The sequence below is a fragment of the Polyodon spathula genome, chromosome 22, assembly GCF_017654505.1.
Source record: "Polyodon spathula isolate WHYD16114869_AA chromosome 22, ASM1765450v1, whole genome shotgun sequence".
In the NCBI taxonomy this organism is placed as follows: Eukaryota; Metazoa; Chordata; class Actinopteri; order Acipenseriformes; family Polyodontidae; genus Polyodon; species Polyodon spathula.
Genome location: NC_054555.1, coordinates 19,175,848 through 19,197,836, shown reverse-complemented (window position 1 = coordinate 19,197,836; position 21,989 = coordinate 19,175,848). Strand labels below are relative to the sequence as shown.

General features: G+C 37.9%; 1 protein-coding gene across 1 annotated transcript in view; it reads left to right on the top strand.

Annotated features, from left to right (window-relative positions):
* LOC121297616 (serine/threonine-protein phosphatase 2B catalytic subunit alpha isoform-like) overlaps positions 1-21,989 on the top strand; it is a 216,447-nt gene that overhangs the window by 104,187 nt on the left and 90,271 nt on the right. The window contains exons 3-4 of the mRNA XM_041224059.1: positions 6,154-6,278; positions 8,644-8,755. Of these exons, the coding sequence (XP_041079993.1) occupies positions 6,154-6,278; positions 8,644-8,755 (237 nt within the window). The remainder of the gene's footprint in view (positions 1-6,153; positions 6,279-8,643; positions 8,756-21,989) is intronic.

The window sequence follows — 21,989 nt, the reverse complement described above, 5'->3', positions numbered from 1 at the left end:
GGACTGGATTAGAGGAGCCTCCCTTTCCACCTTCCTATATAGCCAGCTGATCAGATCAGTCCCGAGAAAAGCAGGGGAGTATAAATATTTATATTTTAAAACTGTATTTTTATTATTAGAGTGCATATATTCACAACAGACCCTAATAATAATAGGCCCTTTTTTTAAGTGAAACATAAGTGTAGAATTCAGGATTCGAACAGCAGTCCCAAGAAATCTGCTTCCTTCTCGTTCATTCAACCCACATATCTAATGCTCTTCGCCAAATAACCCATTGTTCAAAAGCAGGCATTTGAGCACTTTTTACAAAAAATGACGTCATCGTAATGCAAGCATGTGCGATGCGAATTAACTTTTCTATTCTTATCCAAAAATGTGTTTCAGTCATGGATGGGTGACCAGAGCAACATCACAGCAAAACAAATGAGTATTAACTTATATGAAAGGAGGCAGATAGTACAGCTCTCAGAGGGAAAACATCGAGTAGACTACCATTAAATTTCCAAAGAAATCAGTTGTAAATATTTACCTCTACCTTTCATTGTTTTTAGAAATAAATAAATAAATAATTTTTACAACATTTGCAGTAGGTTGTTGTTAATGTCTCAATCAGACATGCATGCAGCTGTCCTGTAAAAGTGGTATACTTAAAGTATATTTGGGTCAAAATAGTAGCCTACTAATGACCCAAGTGTCAATGCCTTCATAGTTATTTGTTTTTTAGGAGCCTATATAAAATATCCTGGACAAAATTATTGACAGTTGTAATAATCAAACATACATTTAAAAAAAAAAAAAAAAATCCTTAACATGTTTGTTAATGAGAAAGGAATGGTATTGTGGGTGTTTGGAAATGGTTTACAATAAAAAGGGTGGGTGGGTAAAGGATAAGGAACAATACTGAAACTATAAATTAAATGGCTAGTCCGATCGAGGGAAGGTGGAATAATGAATAATTAAACAAAAAAAAACAAAAACAAAAAAAAAAAAAAATAGGTAAGGTGATGTAAAATTATAAGCCCAGTATTGAAGCCATCAACACAGGGCTTGTAATTTGCAATAAGCAAGTGAGTCAAAGTCTTGGTTTGGTCCAGGAAGAGGTCAGAAGATGTAATGGGCCGACCCCCACGCTATCCATCAGCTCGAAAAATATTAAAACACTATGCACTATGCATGATGCAGTTCTTATAGAACCCAGCATGTGCCTGCTGCTAGTTCTGTGGAATACTTTCTAAATTAACAATAATAAAACCACTATCTTCAAGAATATGCTGCATTATTCAGTTTATTTCACATTATCCCACAAATATCAGCCACTGGGATCAATGGAAACTTTTGACGAACATAACATAACCATCAAAAAAAAAAAAAAAAAAAAAAAAAAAAAAAAAAGAGTTGCAGTGAATCCACACATAAAGTACTAGAAACAAATCTGAAAAGCTATATATCTACAAGTAAAGGCTTTGAGCATATCCTGATTTAGTGCAGGTTTAGGCATCTTCCTCACTTCAGCCCAAGATCCTGTCATCGAATGGGATACCTACTGCTCCTTTGTAAAGAAAGCATCCATGAAATCATTCTTGAGCTTCCTGTAGTCGGTGTGTGTGCACAGCCTCAGCTGTTTTTTGTTGTTGTTTTTTAAATTGAGATTTGAGAGTCTGCATCCAGTATAACCTACAGTAATGCAGATAGTGTTAGTAGGTTACTACAAGTTTTCCCAACTATCCCCAAACACTAGTTCCCAGGTATTACCATTACAGACAACTTACAAGGTTTGTTAAGAAATGAAACAAAATTACAACTTCATCACTAACAAAGGCAGCCACACAGTGAACATTAAAAATCCCCAAAATATGCAAGCACATTAAAAGAGGACAGTATAGAAATGAACGAAAAGTTTAGCAGTTCACATGTTCAGATAGGGTAGGTCGCTCCTCCACAGAACTAGAAGAAGAAGGAACACATGCTGGATTAACAAGTTATAACATAACTGCTATGGAGTGTGACATTTCTAAAGTAGTTTTGTAATGTCCCAGTTATAGGCTTTACTTAAAGTAAAACCCTGGAATTTTTCAATAGCCTTCTCAAGTCTTAAGATACACATTGGAAAATCTGGAATGACAAACATTTAGACATTTGCATTAGTGAAATAAACTGACCCCAACAAGGCCCTGTAACATACAATATCTATAAAATCAACTTACCTTTTACAGATTGAAGTAACTGCTGAAGGTACAAAATAGGGGAGGCTGGGGATAGTTGTAACAGTTTTTACATTTCATGTCACTACTCAGAAACCATTTGAGCTGGTCTTGGCATTTTTTTTATACAAACAACTTACATCTGTCTGTTACAAGTTCTCACTTTTTTTATGTTTGTAGAGCTAATATAAACACTGCAATATTGCTTCAAGTGTAAGGAGTCTGGTGTTACAATTTACCCCATGACCGAGGGCAGTTGTAACACAGTGGTCAGGGTCAAATGTAAGACTTTGTAAAGAACAACAAATAAATAACACATTTTATTTAACAAAAAAACTAACAAAAAAGATCTTTATTCAATAAAATATATAGTTATTAAACTCAAACAATGTTTTGTAATTCAGAGGGTATATACACATGCAATTACTATCATTCTTATTCAAGACACCTCTTTACTTTTAAAATACTTTCAAATCCACTTTCCACTATTTAATAGGAATAAATGAAAAGGGCCATGAACACAGAGAATAGGCTACTGCTAGTTTTCCCAACACTTGTGTTGTCGGTATTTATTAATAATCTAATCTATAAACAATCTAGCATTGTCTTACACAATGCACAATTTATGATCCTGCTTACGGGGACTCAGTCCATAATACAAATCTGCAGCTTTCAGTAGATATTCTGCTTTTTCCCCCTGCTCCTCAGTGAAGACTCAAGTTGCACTGCAGTAGCCTATGAGGTAGTTTACTAGATCCTTCCTCAGCTAACGGCTTTCTGGCCTTACAAAATCTGGACAAAGTTATATGGCAAATATCAAATGATTTTGCCAGATCGTACTGAGTTTCCCTCATTTTGAACTTCATTGGATGGTGTCTCCAAGATGTGTGTAATGGCACACTTTTACTTGTCTAAGTCTTAACAAACTGAAAGCAAAATAATGAATAAAAAAATGAGCTAGTGTTGTATGGGGTAAATTGTAACACTTGTTACAACTGGCCCCAACCCTAGGAGCCATTATTAAACTTCATGTTCTGGCAAGAAACAACAAAACTAACATCAATCAACGGTGTCAATTGTAAGTACACAGATTAGTGGTCAGAAATATATAGGTTCGGATTCATGAGCTGGGGAATAAAGTTGGTGAAAAAATGTACTTACCTACCTCAAAAAAAAAACTTATCTTAAATCTTAAGCTTTAAGCACAGGTAGTTTATTTTCTAGAAGCCTGCAGGGAACCTAACTGAGCATGTACAGACACTGTGAGTTTCATCACTCTAGCTTGTTTCAGATTGGAGAAAGTTGAGGTGTTACAATTGACCCGTCTTACAACTGTCCCCAGTCTCCCCTATCCTTTTTCAGAGTTCTCTTTAAAAAGTAATAATGCGTGAGCACAGGGAATTGCACTTTATTAATTAATGTGCAGTTGTACCGCGACTCCAATTGAATGATTGATTAGCAGTCGAGTCTCGGTACAGCTGCATAAAAGCAACATGTTTTCACATACTCTGTGTTGTTGTGTGTTCGGTGAGTGGAGAACAGGATTGGACACGGAGGTAATACGAATAATAATAATAGTAGTCGTAGTCGTAGTAGTAAAATATCAGCTCACCGTGTTTTGTTTAGTCCGTTTTGTTTGTCTGTTTATTTTGGCGAATGGGCATGTTCTGTTTTTGTTTGTTGCAACCATTTATTTTCTGTCTATCTGTTCATTCATTAAATGCTGAGCGAGACCATTCACTCAGCTCCACCAAACTCCCTCTTTTGTTGTTTATTTCCTGTTCCTGGTCTGACGTCACCCACTCCGGCTGTCTTTGTGACACCATCTCATTCCTTTTCTTTAGTAAGCACATTTTAATGTCTGCATGACCATAGGGGAGGGAGAAATTAAATAGCAAGAGTTAAAACAAAATAAAAATAATCCAGTCCCTAGACCGTAAATCATTTTAAATAAAGATAAGCACTATACCTGATATGTGCAAGAGTTTTGCTGGGCATCTTTTGGTAACTCTTTCGCGCTCCATAAAATGATAACCTTCTCATCAATAAAATCAGACAAGTTATTGATTTCAACACTACCATCTGCAACTCATTCTACATTTTTGGCTACAGTAACTTCAAGTGTAATGGGGTTTTCTGTATAGAACTCACACGGCATCCACATTATTTAGTATTTTGGCTTTTTTGTCCTTTTTTGTATGGCTTGCTCATTCGAGAATTCCAAGAATGATTGCACTTCTTTTTATAGTGCTCTGCTATAGTAATGAATGCAGCTGTTTGTGCTTTTTAAGGTGATTAAATCAAATTGAAATACAATTGCATAGTTGTGACCTCCTTTTTTTTTAGGAGTGATTTTACGTCCATTGTTTGAGGGTTATGGGATTTGTTTGAAGATTTTTAATATATACAATAAGATGGTAGAAGAATTTGTAAGTTCATCAATATCTATTTATTGCACAGCTGCACAGATACAAAGAAATTTAAATACACAAGCACACATTCAAAATACCTTACTTCTTTGTTTATGTGTCAGCAGGGACTTCCGTTAATTTGCATTGGTGTTACAGAATAACACTTGTAGTGTTGGGCAAGCATTGCACAGCACAGAGAGGCATGGTAAAACACAGGCAAGCAAACTACAGCACATTGAGGATTGGTATAACACAGGCAAGCATTGCACAGCACAGAGAGGCATGGTAAAACACAGGCAAGCATTGTACTGCACAGAGAGGCATGGTAAAACACAGGCAAGCATTATGCAGCACAGTGAGGATTTGTATAACACAGGTAAGCATTGTACAGCACAGAGAGGCATGGTAAAACATAGGCAAGCATTATAGAACACAGTTAGGTAAACTTTAAGGGAGGTGTAACAGGGCCAGGAGCCCTGTACATGAAAAGAGGGCAGGGCAAAGCCCTGCCATAAAATGTGTTTGTTTTTATATGTGGAGGACAAGCAAGGTGCTGTCCGCCACATTATTGTCCCTGTGCATATTTTGTATTATGATATATATTTTTTTAATTGTATTATGTGCCATGTGTTTTTGTGCTGTTACAGAGTGGATGGGATGCCTCCTCCACATTTAGTAAACTCGTGCAGATTGTGGCCGAGGGGTAATAGAATAATTACTAGCTACTTAACCCCTCGGCCACGGTATAAAAGCCTGCAGTTCTCCCTGCTCAGGGTGGGTGTTGAGAGGAGAGAACAGAGTGAGAGCAGCTTAAAATGAAACTAAAATATATATATATAGGATCAGTGAAAGTAATCTGCCCAGCCTGACCTGTGTGTTTAGTTTTTTGTGTTCATGATGTGTTTTGTGTACCTGTTTTATTTTGCTCGGTGAGCTGTGTTTTCTTTTTGTTGAAAATATTTTATTTATTTTGTTATTTAAATAAATGGCGCATGGCATGTCTTTTTGCCCTGCAGTACTGTCTCTGTGTTTCTTGCTTTAGTGAGTGAATTTAGTGCTTGTGGTGCGAAATACAATTCTTCGTGAAGAATTCACAAAGTGCTTGTGTCTAGGTTTGATGCTGGCCTTCGGCTACAGCTCCAGATCATGTTAGTAATCTTTAGATAACAAACAGTTTTTACTAGACAAACAAACAAACACTCACATTTGTTCTAACCATTTACAAAGGAGACGATTACTTTTACTACGTCCCTTATTTATACCCTCCCTCATGACCCCTTGATTAACGAGCGCATCCGCTCCTCCAGTCCACGGATGCCACACTATTTCCCATCCGGGTCATTGAGTTTGGGTACCGTAGCTCCACCCCTTTTCTAGGTATCTGACTTCCACCTAACTCTGGGAATAAACTGTCATGCCTTTTAGTCCAGGGAACTCTGTTCCCTTTACACAGCACCCTCACAGATCGGGAGGGAGATCTAACACCAAGAATCATTCAATCTCTTTCACATAGATTCATCTTTTCCTTTTCTTTTTTCCAGTGTGCGGTGACATACACGGGCAGTTTTTTGACCTGATGAAGCTGTTTGAAGTGGGCGGCTCCCCGGCCACCACACGCTACCTCTTCCTGGGAGACTACGTGGACAGGGGCTACTTTAGTATTGAGGTAAGGAGAGGCTATGAAAGCATCCAGGAGGGTCTGGAGCTGAGCTGCTGCTTCAGAATACTTGGTAATACACAGCAGTGTTTCTCAAAGGAGGGGTGAGGACAGCTACTGGTGATATTACGTTAGTGCTTCTCAAAGGAGAGCTAAACCCTGTCCTTAAAACAAGTGATACAAATTACCTTATAAGATCTATGAGAGCAAGCAAGCCTTTCAATTCTGACCTGAACTCCCCTGCCTGCCTGCAAGCATTCAGTCACTGGTCTCTCTCAAACAAGCTCCTCAATCCTGACCTGACCACCCCTGCCTGCCTGCCTGCCTGCCTGCCATTCAGCCACGGGTCTCTCTCAACCAAGCGTGGGCCATCTGAAGGTTAAGTTGAATTTTAATTTAATTCAATACAGATCAGTTAATTTCTTTATTATTTAACCAGGACTGAGATGTTCACTCTTTTCTCGTCCTGAAAAACAGCAGCTACAATCACCCTTAATGTTCAAGTAGCGCCCCTTGCCTTTTTACAATATTTGCAATCAGTTCGAGTAGTTCTGGGGGCCGTTGCTTAAATATTTTAATAGTTTTATTGTTGTTTTTTTTTTTTTTTATGTACCCTAAGACAATTAGTAGAATTGTTTTGAAAAGCCCAGCAACTTATCAAAGTAGCTGGAGTTTGTGATTTGTACTTCCTCGTTTAGGTAATGCTATCTCCATGGCGACCAGTAGGGTCACTTGATCCTGCAGTGACTTTGCTATAAAAATCCAAAGCAGGAACATTCTGTCTGTTTGTTTCTTATCATATAAAGTACCACCTGGACATGAAATTATATCACACAGAACAAATACAAAATATAACTCAAAATATTTGAGCAACAGCAGTCAGAACTATGAGATCAATATAAAAGAAAAGTTCAGGGATAGAAGCTGTTAAAACTCCATTTCCCTTATAAAGGTTTCCCACAGTAAAAGCAGAGCAAAGTGTAGTCAATAACAGTGAGCGCACGATAAATCATAGGGAAACATCGTACATATCAGAGGCATAGTTAAGCATATTAAATGTGTTGTGTAACATGGGAAAGCATGGGGAAGCTGCAACATTGTGCAAATGTACCGTGGAAACCCTTTGTACAGGTGCTATTTAACCAGATAAACCACCTTATGAACGTTTACTACAGTAAAAGCACAGCACAGTGAAAGTGTGGTTAACCATAGGGGAACGTTGTAAAGCACACAGAGGTATGGTAAAGCATAAAAAAGCATTGTAATGTTGTTCAAGCTGACAACCTGGGATCCTTAAGCTGCTTGATGAGATTCTGGGATCAATAAGCTACTAACAACCAAACAAGCAAGATAGGCCAAATGGCCTCCTCTCATTTGTAAACCTTCTTATGTTCTAAAGCACAGAGAGGTGTGGTAAAGCATAGGGAACATGGCAAAGCACAGAGAGGTATGGTAAAGCATATTAAAAAACAAACCATCGTAACCTAACCCTTATAAAAGTGTCTCACAGTGAAAGCAAAGCAAAGTGTAATAAAGCACAGTGTAGGAAAAGCATAGGTAAACATTGTAAAGCATGGAGTTATGGTAAAGGATATTACAAAATGGCAAACAAGGGTAAACTATGGTAAATGCATAGTATAACCATAGGAAAAACATGGTCAAACTGCAAAAATAATGTGCAAAAATACTGTGGTAAACTTTTCTAAAGGGAATGCCAATCACTCCCCAGGACACAGCACTCCATGCTGTGGTACAATGTACAAGCCTGTCCAGTAGAGCTCAGGCATTCATGAGAGACAGAAAAGAGACTCCCTGCTCTGTGAGAGGATCCCCATTTGAACCCAGATCACCTAGTCTTGCAGGGACATTGTCAAAGTTTACTGCAGTCTTAAATGAACTCTTATCTTTAAATGTGTAAAAACACCTAGTCACAAACATACAGGTAATTTAAGTAAAGGGGCCATGTTTCCAAAGTGTTTACGCCAGTCTTTAATTAACTTTTTTTAATGCAGTAAAACACTTAATTAAAAATAAAATAGAACCAGACCTTGTTTGTCATTTCGTAACATTAAGATAGATTTTTCTCTTTTAAAAAAAAAGGAATAAATTAAAGAATGGAGGGAAAACTTTCGAAGTATGGCCCATTGTGACTTACGAACTATCCAGTTGTATGTTTCTCAGTTTTATACATTACCATAGATTTTTCATCTTCTGAGTTATTTAAATACTGAAGATATGTCCTGTAGTGTTTTATTTGCTCCATCACTGGGCTGCAGTTTTTCCTATTGACATGAACGTTTTGATGCTGTTTTTGAGAATGATAACATATATTTCTGGATGTTTGTGACACCTTCTGTTGGCTCTTTTTTTCTAGTGTGTTTTGTACCTGTGGTCCTTGAAAATCCTCTATCCAAAGACGTTATTTTTACTCCGAGGAAACCATGAATGTAGACATTTGACAGAATATTTCACTTTCAAACAAGAATGTAAGTATAGCAATAATGTTTGTGTGTTCCTGTATTGAAATACAAGTTAAGAATATACAGTACTGTTTTTCAGATCCACCTCTTAGTATCCCATATTCATCTACATACATGCCTCAGTTTCTTATAGATTTGTTTCTGATTGTTATTTGACAGAACTCCCCTAAATGAATCTTTAAATAGGACTGCTTCTACTACAAATTCTACTACTACTAACAACAACAATAATAATAATAATAATAATTAATATAATAATTCTTCAGCAGCAGTTTCATGTTTGAAGTTTAAACTGCATTTATAATATGTTTAAACTTGTACAGTTTACACAGAGCACCACACTGATATGTAGAAACAAATACAAAATGCACAATATTCATCCTTCTCAAAGGAATGTTGACTGTGCAAAGTCAGGGTCATTGGTTGACATCCCACGATACCTGGGTTTATGTGAAATGTATACATTGTATAATCTATTGACTGCAGGGTATGGAATTAGCACCCACCCAGCAAAACAGCCGAATTGTGGGCGGATATGTTGTACAGAACTCAGAGGAACTGCAGTTTCTGTGCTGCTACACCCCCACTGGAGTCGAGCTGCGATTAAGTAAAACTGACTCCTGTTAGAAATGTTTTGATAAGGATTTGTGTTAAAAAGGGTTCACGTCCATTAGTTTTTTACAGTAAATTAGTTTTATGAATCACCCTATAAAATACTACTGTCACGATAAAGAGATGGTAAGTTGTATGCATATTAGCCTAGGAATCAAGGGTTTATCTACGAAACATATTAATTATCCACAATTGGCCCTCATTATTAGGGAATGTTTTATAATTCTCTAAGTTAATGGGTCCATTACCTAATTATTCTTCAGATCATTTTAATTGTGATCAATATATAGGCATGAGGTATAATACTAAATTGCAGATGAGCCTGTCCGTACACATTGTGGAGTTCAATACAGGTCTTTGATGACTGGAATACTGAAGTCAGCCACAGAACTGTGAGTGCTTTCAGGCTGATTCATGTGTGAAAGAATCAGTCAAACTCTTAGCAGAGCTCTTTGACTAATTGTAGTGGAATGATTCCCACTAATTTGCTTTTCAGGGTAGAGTTCCCTCTTTATAGAAAATTCTTGTTTGGTAGAATGGAATAAGGATTGTAGAGACTAGGAGACTGTTCTTTATCTTTTAAACTTACCTTTATTAATTACTTAACTGTTCTTTAGATCAGACAGACATCTTGAGCTATAAGACTGAACAACAAGTGGGCCAGTTCATACAAGTTCTGGAGTGAATTTCTTCTCATAACCCATTGTGAACTTATTATGAAAACTCCTTGGGCAAACTCTTAACAGCAGCCACCCACTTTGACCTGACCCAAGAAGGCTATCAGAGTCATTTTGGTTTGAGATGTTTGGGGGGATTTTCAAACATCAGTGTTATTGTATTGAACTCGCGGTATATAAATGACAGCTTTCGTAGCAAGTGATTTTCAGACAGAATTTGTTAATAAAATCAGTCCAATAATGCCTTGAAATTGAGTCGATGAAGTCAGTAATGAACAAATCATTAAAAAGCTTAATTGTTGCAGGTCACATACATCACTTCCTGTATCAATGACTAGATAAAGGGAACTTCTTTGATCAAAATGCAAGCAAACGAAATCAATATCTGTTTAAAGTTGGAGAGGACCATATTTGCAGAACAGAAGTCAGTCTAAAAATGAACTTCATTTATGATACATTCCCTCATTATAATGCTGGGTGTAGAAGAAGGATATCTACTTGTACAGAGCTGGTTGAGAAGATGGATATCTACCTTGTATAGTTCTGGGTGCAGAAGGAGATCTACCTTGTATAGTGCTGGGTTCAGAGGGATATGTACCTTATATAGTGCTGGGTTCGGAGGGATTTGTACCTTGTATAGTGCTGGGTTCAGAGGGGTATCTACCTTGTATAGTGGTGGGTTCAGAATAATATCTACCATGTATAGTATTGTTTGGCTAACTAATTCTGTTCATGTAATATTGGTGCCCAGCAGCAGTACTGGGGAGAAACGCATAGATGGAAAGCATTACTGTGATCTGATAACATTTTTCAGTACCTTTCATTACATTTAAAAAACAGACTATGGCTAATGTATAACATGGAAATCAAAAAGCTGCAACAATGCAAGTTAAACCTCACATGTGAATGTGCATTTCATATTGATAGAAAACAGCCTCAGAGGAGGGAATGACTGGGTTCAATGTAAACTGTGCCTGACAAGTAATATAGTTGTAACTATAACTGTAAGCAGTTACAATTTTATTAAAGCAACTACAATGGATTACTTTTTAAAAGTAGCTTCCTCAGCATTGTCTAGCACACTGTCAGACTCTTGGTACAGTACTTTTAATTTTTTTTATTTTTTATTTCTCACTTCCCTTCACATAACACACGAGAAAACTCTGTGAACATTCAATATTATTGGTAGCCACCCAGCATGTCTAAATTAATAGGATAATGTAGTAATTCAGACATTTCAGAGGAACTTTTAAAAATACACAGCAAAAAGGAGCTGTTCAAGCTCCTGTCAATATTTTGTGTACAATTTTTGGTAAATTTATGGTAACTTCGGGATTCGCAGAAGCCCTTGATGAAACTGGATTGGCCTGAGCAAACAACCAGGTTTCGCCCTTATATATATATATATATATATATATATATATATATATATATATATATATATATATATATATCATGGATATAAAATTCCACACAGCCAATGGTAAGTACATATTATGGATTACAATTACACATCAAGGTCGATTTTTATCATAACTCCAGCTATATATCAATCTTTATTTTATATAGCGCCTTTCATAACACTATGTAACACAATTTTTGTTCCTGGGTAGTAAGTGTTATTTCCTAATTGCTTATGCCACAAAAGTATAGAAAATGGCTATTATTCCCCACAAACTTTGCTTTTGTGACCAGGACAGTGATATTTTGAAATGTACCTATTTCCAATGAGAAAACGGGTGAAGGGTCTTTTCGTTCACATAAAGTCAGAAAAAAACAACATATGAATCCAAATTAACATGTATTTATACTAAAGTAATACAAAAATGACTACAAATGATTTAGAAGTAGTAGTTTTTCGAGATTTACGATTATACTGTAAATCACTTTCACAAATCAGCCCCCAAATGTAGTCTCCCATCATTTTCTCGTTATACTGTCCTTGGTAGCGACGTTCAAAGTCCAGTATATCCTGGTGGAAGCGCTCGCCTTGCTCCTCCGAGTACGATCCCATGTTCTCCTTGAATTTATCAAGATGAGCATCAAGGATATGGACTTTGAGGGACATCCTACAGCCCATTGTGCCGTAGTTCTTCACCAGAGTCTCAACCAGCTCCACATAGTTTTCGGCCTTGTGATTGCCCAGGAAGCCCCGAACCACTGCAACAAAGCTGTTCCAAGATGCTTTCTCCTTACTAGTGAGCTTCTTGGGGAATTCATTGCACTCCAGGATCTTCTTTATCTGTGGTCCGACGAAGACACCGGCTTTGACCTTTGCCTCAGACAGCTTAGGGAAGAAGTCTTGAAGGTACTTGAAGGCTGCCGACTCCTTATCTAGAGCTCTGACAAATTGTTTCATAAGGCCCAGTTTGATGTGCAGTGGTGGCATCAGCACCTTCCGGGGGTCCACCAGTGGCTCCCACTTGACGTTGTTCCTCCCCACAGAGAACTCGGTCCACTGTGGCCAGTCCCGCCTGTGGTAGTGCGCCTTGGTGTCCCTGCTGTCCCAAAGGCAAAGATAGCAGGGAAACTTGGTAAAACCACCTTGGAGACCCATCAGGAATGCCACCATTTTGAAGTCTCCTATGACCTCCCAGCCGTACTCATCATACTTCAAGGTGTCCAGCAAGGTCTTGATGCTGTTGTAATCCTCTTTGAGGTGCACTGAGTGAGCCAGGGGAAGAGACGGGTACTTGTTACCATTATGGAGCAGCACGGCTTTGAGGCTCCTGGATGAGCTGTCAATGAAGAGGCGCCACTCATTCTGGTTACAGGCGATTCCGATTGCCTCGAACAGACTGGTCACATTGTGGCAGAAGCAGAGCCCATCTTGATGGGTGAAGAAGCTGGAAAAAGGTTGGTGACGCTTCCTCTGATCTGCGACTTGCACACTTTCATCCAACAAGTTCCACTGCTTGAGCTTAGACGTCAGAAGCTTGGCATTGGACTTGATGAGACCAAGATCTCTAATCAAGTCGTTGAGGTCTTTTTGGTTGGGGTAGTATGCTGCTCTCTTCTAAAGACGGCTGCTCTCTCTCTGGAGGAGTGGGTAAGGGGAGCTCATGGCAGTGTGGCACTGGGGCGATGGATGAAGGAAGGTCCAGATATGTGATAGCAGGTGCATTCTTGCCAGTCCGACGTTTGGAAGGGTCCACCATGCAGAAGTAGCAGTTGCTTGAGTGGTCAGTGGATTCCCGCCAAATTCTTGGGATAGCGAACTTCATGGCTCTCTTTTCCCCTCTGTACCATCCTAAAAAAATACATTTATTTCACCCATGACTAATGTGCAAGAGATTATCGCAACATTTTTCATATGATATATTTTTTCAATAACATTGAAAATTGTAAAACATTTTTAAAAACTTTTACAATTTAAAAAATTTTAACAAATTTTATAACATAAAATTCCGAGCAACAATTGTCCATCTTACCTTCCAGAGTTTTTTTGCAGTGCTTGCACGTGAAATGAGGTGCCCAGGGTTTGTCTTGATCCCTAACAGGCATGCCGAAATATGCCTTTAGGCCTCACACATCTTAGCAGATGCTTCCACGGAGTACTTTTTTGCTCTTGTCTTGATAAATTGGCCACAGACATAGCAAAATGCGTCTGCTGGATGCTTGCTGCCTCTTGATGCCATCTCAGAAAAATGCAGATATGTATCCACTTAGGCAGCTGGAACTAAACTGAACTGGTGGGCTTAAGGCCCCTGTATTTATACTACTATTTATATTACTGGAAAGTTCTAGAAAGTTCTAGAAGTTACTCCAAGTTTACTCATCACTGTATCTATCTGGAATGTTCTGGAAAACAGGTACATTTCAAAATATCACTGTCCTGGTCACAAAAGCAAAGTTTGTGGGGAATAATAGCCATTTTCTAAACTTTTGAGGCATAAGCAATTAGGAAATAACACTTACTACCCAGGAACCAAAAAAAAAAATAAATAATAATAATTTGTTACACGGTGTTATGGTACACCATCACAGAGGGCTTTACAAGATGCATTAAATACAAGAAAATTCACAATACTTTAAATACAGATAAATGCATAATACATGATATACAGTAAAAAAGTATAATACATACATAATACATGATAGTAGCATAATACATGAAGTAGTACATTAAATACAGTGGAAAGTGCATAATACATGATAGTAACATAATACGTGAAATAGTAGCAGGAGCTAATAGCAGATGTCAGGCTTAAAGGGAGCATGGAAAGCAAAAGAGAACAGATGGGTCTTGAGAGTTGAAAAACTAGCGACGGTGAGAGCATCACACACCAAAGCTGGGAGAGAGTTCCAAAGGGTCAGAGCCATAAAGCTAAATGAGCGTTGTCCAAGTGTGGTGCACTTTTACTTGGGGATAAGAAGCAGGCCAGAGTCAGAGGACCTCAGCTTGTGGGTAAGAACATAGCGAGTCAGCAGGCTGAGGAGGTACTCGGGACGCATTGTAGATGAGCAGGAGAGGTTTGAACATAATCTTGAACTTTACAGGTAGCCGGTGCAGCTGGGCAAGACGGGGGATGATGTGATCATATTTTTTACATCTGGTAAGGATCCTGGCAGCAGCATTCTGAACTAACTGTAGTCAGTTTATGGTGCATGCCAGGAGACCACCATATAGAGAGTTGCAGTAGTCTAGTCAAGAGGACACCAAGGCTTCATATTGTGGGGGAAGGCAGCAGCAGACTGAGGTTCAGGGCAGCTATATTGAGATTCTTAAGGTGAGTTTTAGATCCTACTAGAAGGACTTCAGATTTATTAGTGTTCAGCTGAAGAAAACTGGCAGACATCCAGGCCTTGATGTCTTGAATGCAGGCAGAGAGGCTACCAGGGTCGAGATTTAAGTAGAGTTGGGTGTCGTCAGCATAGTGGTGAAACATGAGGTTGTTTTGGCAGATGCGGTGACCCAAGGGAAGCATGTACATATTGAAGAGAAGGGGTCCAAGAACAGATCCTTGGGGACACCACAACACCACTGCCTCCAGCTTAAAAAACTGACTGCATGCGTCCGGATAGGTAAGAGGACATCCAGGAGAGACAGGTTCCAAAGATTCCAGCATACTTCTGAAGGCGGTCAAGAAGAATTCCATGATCTATGATGTCAAAAACAGCTGTTAGGTCAAGAAGGACAAGCACAGAGGGAGCACCAGCATTAGCATTGAGCAGGAGATCATTCACAATCCAGAGCAGAGCAGTTTCAGTACTGTGATGCAGCCGGAAACCAGATTATAGAGATTCAAGCAGATTGTTGTCTGTGAGATGTTTCATCAGCTGACTGGCTACAGCCCTTTCAAGAGTTTCTGAGAGAAAAGGGAGATTGGAGATGGGACGGAAATTAGATAAGTCAGCCGAGGCAAGGGAGGGTTTTATGAGTACCGGCATAACTCTGGCAAGCCTGAGGGCATCAGGAACTGAGCCAGAGTCTAAGGACAGGTTGAAAGTGTACATAATGGAGGGAACAAGTTCAGAAGCACAGAGACGGACAAGGTTAGTCGGCCAGGGGTCCAGGGGGCACGTGGTAGTAGTTGATTTCAACAGTAAGCTGGAAACATTAGCAATGGAGAGAGGGGAGAAGTAGGAGAGGGCAGGAGGAGCAACTGGAGGAGCGTCAAGGTGCTCAAGTAGTAAAATGGGTTTGTGGTGAGCGAGCATAGAATCAATGTTGTTGATTTTGTTCAGAAAGAAAGAGGAGAAATTATGACAGGTAAGAGAGGAGGATGGACGGGAGTTGGATCTGTCTGATGACTGGATGTAGGATTTGGTCAATGATCTTAAAGAGAACATTGGGTTTACCATGTCCCATAGTTAAGATTTCAGACCGCCTGTAGCTCACAAGATGGTTGGTCCAGATCTCTCTATGAACTGTTAGTCCAGATGACCTCCACTTGCGCTCGAGCTTGCAGCAGATTTAAACAGTCGAAGTTCAAGGGTGTACCATGGGCAATTTCAATTTTTCTTGACGGTTCTGGTTGTAACCGGGGCAACAGTGTAAATGATATGAGTAAAGGTGGCACTGTAGAGGTTCACGGCATTATAAACTGAGGATGGGAGTACCAGTTAGAGGGGATATAGAGACACATTCTGAGAGTTTCAGAGGATTTATTAGATTCTTGGGACGGAAGGAGATAACAGTATCAGTAGCAGAGCAAAGAGCAGGGAGATTAGTATTTGCAGTGATTAAGAAATGGTCAGAGAGAGAGAGAGACATCTGAGACAGAGAGATTGGAAACATCAAGGCCCCTGGTGATGAGCATATCCATGGTGTGTCCTCGGGTGTGACTGGAGACGTTGACAGATTGAGAAAGTCCAAGACAGTCCAGAAGCATGTTAATTCGCATATATATATCTAATATATATATTCCGTATCAGATATATATATATATATATATATAATATATAGCATAGATCTTCTAACAAAACATTGTGTATCTATATAGACATATCTATATATATATATATATATATATATATATACACACACGGAGGGGTGGCTTGTCCAAGGAACACCGTAGCACACCGTTGCTACGTGACACCGTAGCAAGGAAAAAAAGACAGCAGCTCCCATCAACAAAATCCAGAGCTGTAGCAGATATTTCATATTTCAAAACAAACTTTATTCTTATATTAATATATCAAAATATTGTTTGCTAACGCGTTTCAACAAAAAACATGTCATCATCAGAGTAAATGGTAAAAATGTGCATCTTGGGCATTTTATACATACCACACCTGACAACAATGGTTAATCATTAGCAGTTAAACACACAGTCTTAGTAAGGTTGCTCAAATAAATATTTAATGATCATCAGTAAAAGTATGTAGTACAGCAGAACTACATAATTATTATTTTACATCTTACTTGAAGCAGTTCTACCATTATGTTCTACAATATATATATTTATATATTCAGTTAACATCAGTAAGTACTTAAGCCAAGTAATTAGAAAAAACTATTTTTTTTCTGTATAGGTATATTATCACCCTATCTTCGATGGGGTTACACAGTAGACTAGATTTTTTGGAAAGGGGTACGGGGCCTGAAAAGTTTGAAAACCACTGCTTTAGAGTAAATATCCAGTGTGCCTCTCTTCGCAAAAGTATTCAGACATTTTGGAGGGACTTTGAAAGTAATGTTTGGCCATAGCATAATCCTGGGCACAGGTTCTTATAGCAGCTTTGTGTTCTGCAATCCGTATTTACAATATGCGCAAGTCCACAGGGGTATGTCAGTATGTATGTTACACCAATGGATTTAGATTTTTTTTACCTGATCTAGGGTGGGATATGAATCTTGTATTGATAGCGTTTGAACAATGTTCGCAATGCCCACATTCATAGTTTACCATTAAGACGATTTTTAGATTGCCAAGTTTGTGAATGTTCTGTTTTAGTTCTAAATGAGTGCACTAACATATTTTATATTTCTTGCATTTAAATGCTGTCCGGGGATGTTTTTATTGTACTATTTTCTTAAAGGAATAATCACTGCTCAAAATATGCCAGTGTTTAAAAATAATCTGTTTGATATCATTCGATATATTGTTAAATTCAGTTGAAAAACAAATTGTATTAATATTGCTTAGATTGGGCATTTTCTTTATGAGAGGTGAGTCCCTGTCTGTCAAATTAATTTCCTGTATTGTTTTTTTTAAGATGCGATCTTCATATCCTTGCATCTTAAATTCTGAGTACATTTCCTCTGATTTAGTAATGTATTGATCTTCTGTGCTATAATTTAATTTTATACGTAAAAATTGGCCCCTAGGTATATTTCTTATCAAAGGACGTGGGTGTTGACTATTTGCGGTCTGTCGGTTTTCTGAAAAGTGTGACATGCAATGTATTCATACTCTTATAGATTAATAAATCCAAAAGATGTATTTTTTGTATATTGAGAGGAACGGTAGTTCCTTGTACAAGTTAGAAAAACTTGTTTGAAACTACCGTGAGTCTCTATACAGCTCCAAGTTTTGCAAGTTTCAGCAAAACTAAATCACTTAGAATTACCATCTGTACCCGCACCAAAAGTTTGAAACTGTCTCAAATGTGAAAAAAAAAACATACATACCTCTTATACACAGTGAGACATAAGTCATCAAACTAGGTAAAATTGTTGTTGTTCTTCCGTTATAAGAGTGTGTAGCGACTATTCAAACAGAAAAGCTAAATAACTGGACATCTACCAATCAAGTGATTTCACATGTTGGCCAACGTCAAAGTAAACCAGGGATCGCAAGCAATTTGATATCCACACCATTTATATTAAACAATGTATTTATGTTTTAAAACAACACATATCGCAGATTTTTTTTTTTTTTTAACCGTGGTTTAAACTTGCAACATGACAATCTAGTTTACTGTTTGGATACCACAGAATGGAATTGTACACAAGAGTAGTATGTAGCTTCCATGTCTAAATATTTGATCTCTGATAAATTGTAGTTCCTCATTTAATTAAAAATTAAATAAAGCAATCATTTATTAGGTAGAAATAAATAAATGCTTCAAAATGCATAGAGGAATAGTAAATATGTTTAGAAAAAATATTTTTAAATAAATTAATGTTATATATATAAATTAATGTTATAATGTTAATATTATAAATATATCAATAAATTCATAAATAGCAAGCCAGAAAAACGTTATATTAACACTAGAAGCCCCGCAGTGGTCATTTTGGTGTGTAACTGTCACAAAGACGGCCAAGTGGGCGGCGTCAGAACCAGGAAGGAATGAAATATACAAAGACGATGATGTGAAATGAAATGATGAAGACGCCTGTTGGCGCCGGTTTATTACAAAATAAAAGGTTTAAACCAAACACGAAAACACAGGACACGGCACTCTACGCCAAAATAAATAGGCAAACAAAAACAGACTAAACTTAACAAAACGGTGCACGGACAGACACTGACAAACACGGTGAGCAGATACTTTCTGTTGTTGTTATTATTATTATTATTATTATTATTACTACTACTACTACTATACTTATTTCCTCCGTCTCCAATCCCGTTCTCCGCTCACCGAACAGCCAACCCCGAGTATGTGACAACGTGCATCTATATATACTATTGTGCTGGGATTCAATTACCAATTAATTATTCACTTGAATCCCAGCACGTGAATTAATAAAGTGCAATTCCCCGTGCTCACATATTACTACATTTTACTTGCACGTGAAGTGCTGTGCAATCCTCGTGCCTAAATACACATATACATTTTTAAACATTCGTGTTACACAGACCCGTTTATATCCCGTGTACCAATGTCTATACACCAACATTTAAACACACCACACGCAACACATAACAGATAATATACACAGGGGCGGGCACTTTGTTACAGTAACACATTTGGGGCTGCGTGTTCATGTACCTTTCTGTCCGTATATATTAAATATTCTCACAAAGCATGACATGTGGGAGTGCAGAAATAAAGGAGATTTACTACATTATACCTAAAAGCCCTAGGAGCATTGATGGCCACACAGAAAACAATTGCATTTTGATTATACTGAACGATATTCTACTTTATTATTATTGTAATCAGATTCGTCTCTACGCTCTGTCTGAGTGAATGACTGACAGTTTATTGTTTTCAGTCAGCCTTTTGAAGGCTGCCAGCTGCGCTTCGATTAGCATCAAGACTAGTGAAAATGAATACCAGTGTTTTACTATGCAACAGAATATGGAGCTGATGTTTTGGATCAGATGGCACGGAAGTATTCTATGAAAGCTGGCTCCCGACGGTGGTCTGTTCAGGTGTTTTACAATGTATTGGACCTAACAGCCATCAACTCCTGGGTACTTTACAAATAATGCACAGAGAAGAATTTACCAAGGAGAGAATATATTTTACAGTTAGCACAGGAACTTCGCAAGAAGCATTTGGAACAGAGGGAGACTGCCAAGCGTGTACCCAGAGCTGAAGCTGGCAACTCTGTTGAGAGCCGCAAGAGACGCCAAAGCAGCTTGAGAAGTGCAATAAAAATAAAAGTTAGGACAGCTGTGCCCTGTGCAGAAAGGCGACATGAAGAAGTGCATTATCTGTGTTGATTGTGAACAGTCTTCAAGGTAAGGGAATACCCTTTTGTCGAAAAAAGAAAAATAAATTATACTTTTTGTTATAACTTCTTGTGCTGTGCGCTTCTGTAATTTTTTAAAAATGTTTTATTTCTCTACGTTGTTCAGTTGCTTTTGCTCATCTGATAATAAACCGATTGCTGTTGAAAAGTAAAAAATGTATTGCTATCGTTTCAGTTTTATAAATATGTACCGTATGTTGTAAACCGATGTCTGTTCAGATGTTTATTTGCATGTTCTTGTTTTGATTTGTATATATATATATATATATATATATATATATATATATATATATATATATATATATATTAATAAATAGCAAGCCAGAAAAATATGTCATATTAATTGATTTGGCTGATGCTTTTATCCAGAGCAATTGACATTTGTATACCTAGTGTTTCATGTAAAAAAAAAATATTATACAACGAGACAGTAATGCTTCTTTACTTGTGGCCTATCTGGAGTAGTGTTTAGAGTGCTGTGCTCTTGACTGGAAGGTGGTGAGTTTCATCCCAGGTGGGGGACACACTGCTGCTTTACCTAGATTGATCCAGTAAAACAAAAAAAAAACCTAATTATATCACTTTATAAATAAGTAACTATGTGTAAAACAAATAATGTCACAATTGTAAGTTGGCCTGGATAAGGGTGTCTGCTAAGAAATAAAATAATAATTTTCAGGCCTGGTTGATATAGAATGGGAGACTGCCTGGTAATACCAGGTACTTCAAACTTTTCTTTGGAGTTTTACTCAGTGGTGTACGTGGAGGGTATATGCAGGTAAACAGCATTTACCCACTTTGAATTTGGACAATATATCATTTACCCAGTTCTCATATAAGGGATACAGAGTTTACTCACTTCCACTCTCCTGTGATGTGCAAATCCTGTGTTAAAGCCAATATATTTTAATTGTGAGCGTCTGTGTTGTGTTCAGAGAACGTGAGCAGAGCGAATCGGTGATAATTCCGTTCACCGCTCATAATAATATCCTCCGCTCTGCTCCGCATGCTCTTTCATTCCGCTCCGCTCCCCCACTCCAGACAAAATGGTATTAAATTATTATATATATATATATATATATATATATATATATATATATATATAAAATAAATAAATTAATGATCTGTTTTTCCCCCATCGTGTTGCCGATTGTAGATGAAAAGATGTAATGTACATTCAGAAAGCAATACCATTTAATTGTCCTTATTAATCACATACCTTGACCCAAGTAAAACCAAAAAAACATTTGGCTTATTTGTATCCAAATATCTCGTATGGAGTTCAAAGCAGACCACAAACACATATTAGTGAGTCGACAGGGCTGACGGACCACCCTGGCTCTACTAGTGTATGAACTGTCCTTAAAGAGAAAATAAAAACCGTTTTCACAGCGTTGTATTTTGCATAACCGTAGAACTGTCTAAGAATAACAAACCCAGACAAATGGACACACACACACGGATGATGTTTCTTACATTTTTATATGGCACAAATGTAGCTCCACAATCGGGAATCTACAGCTCTGGAAAAAATTAAGAGACCACTGCAAATTTTTCATAAATCAGCATCTCTACATGTATGGCTGCCATTCCATTCCAGTGTCTGTTGAATTCCAACACAGGCACACCTCATTCTACTGAATGAGGTACTGATTAGGGGATCACCTGAACCAAATCTTATTTAACGAGAAAAAGTATAAAAACCACTCCTGTGGTCATCACTATCCTTTTGCAATAGGACCAGCTGGATGGCAAAACAGTGCTAGTAGAATAAAAAAATAACTAGTGACCATCCCCAAAGAGTTGAAAAGGAAAGTTTTGAGTGAGGAAAAGAAGGGTTCAATTCTGGCTTTAC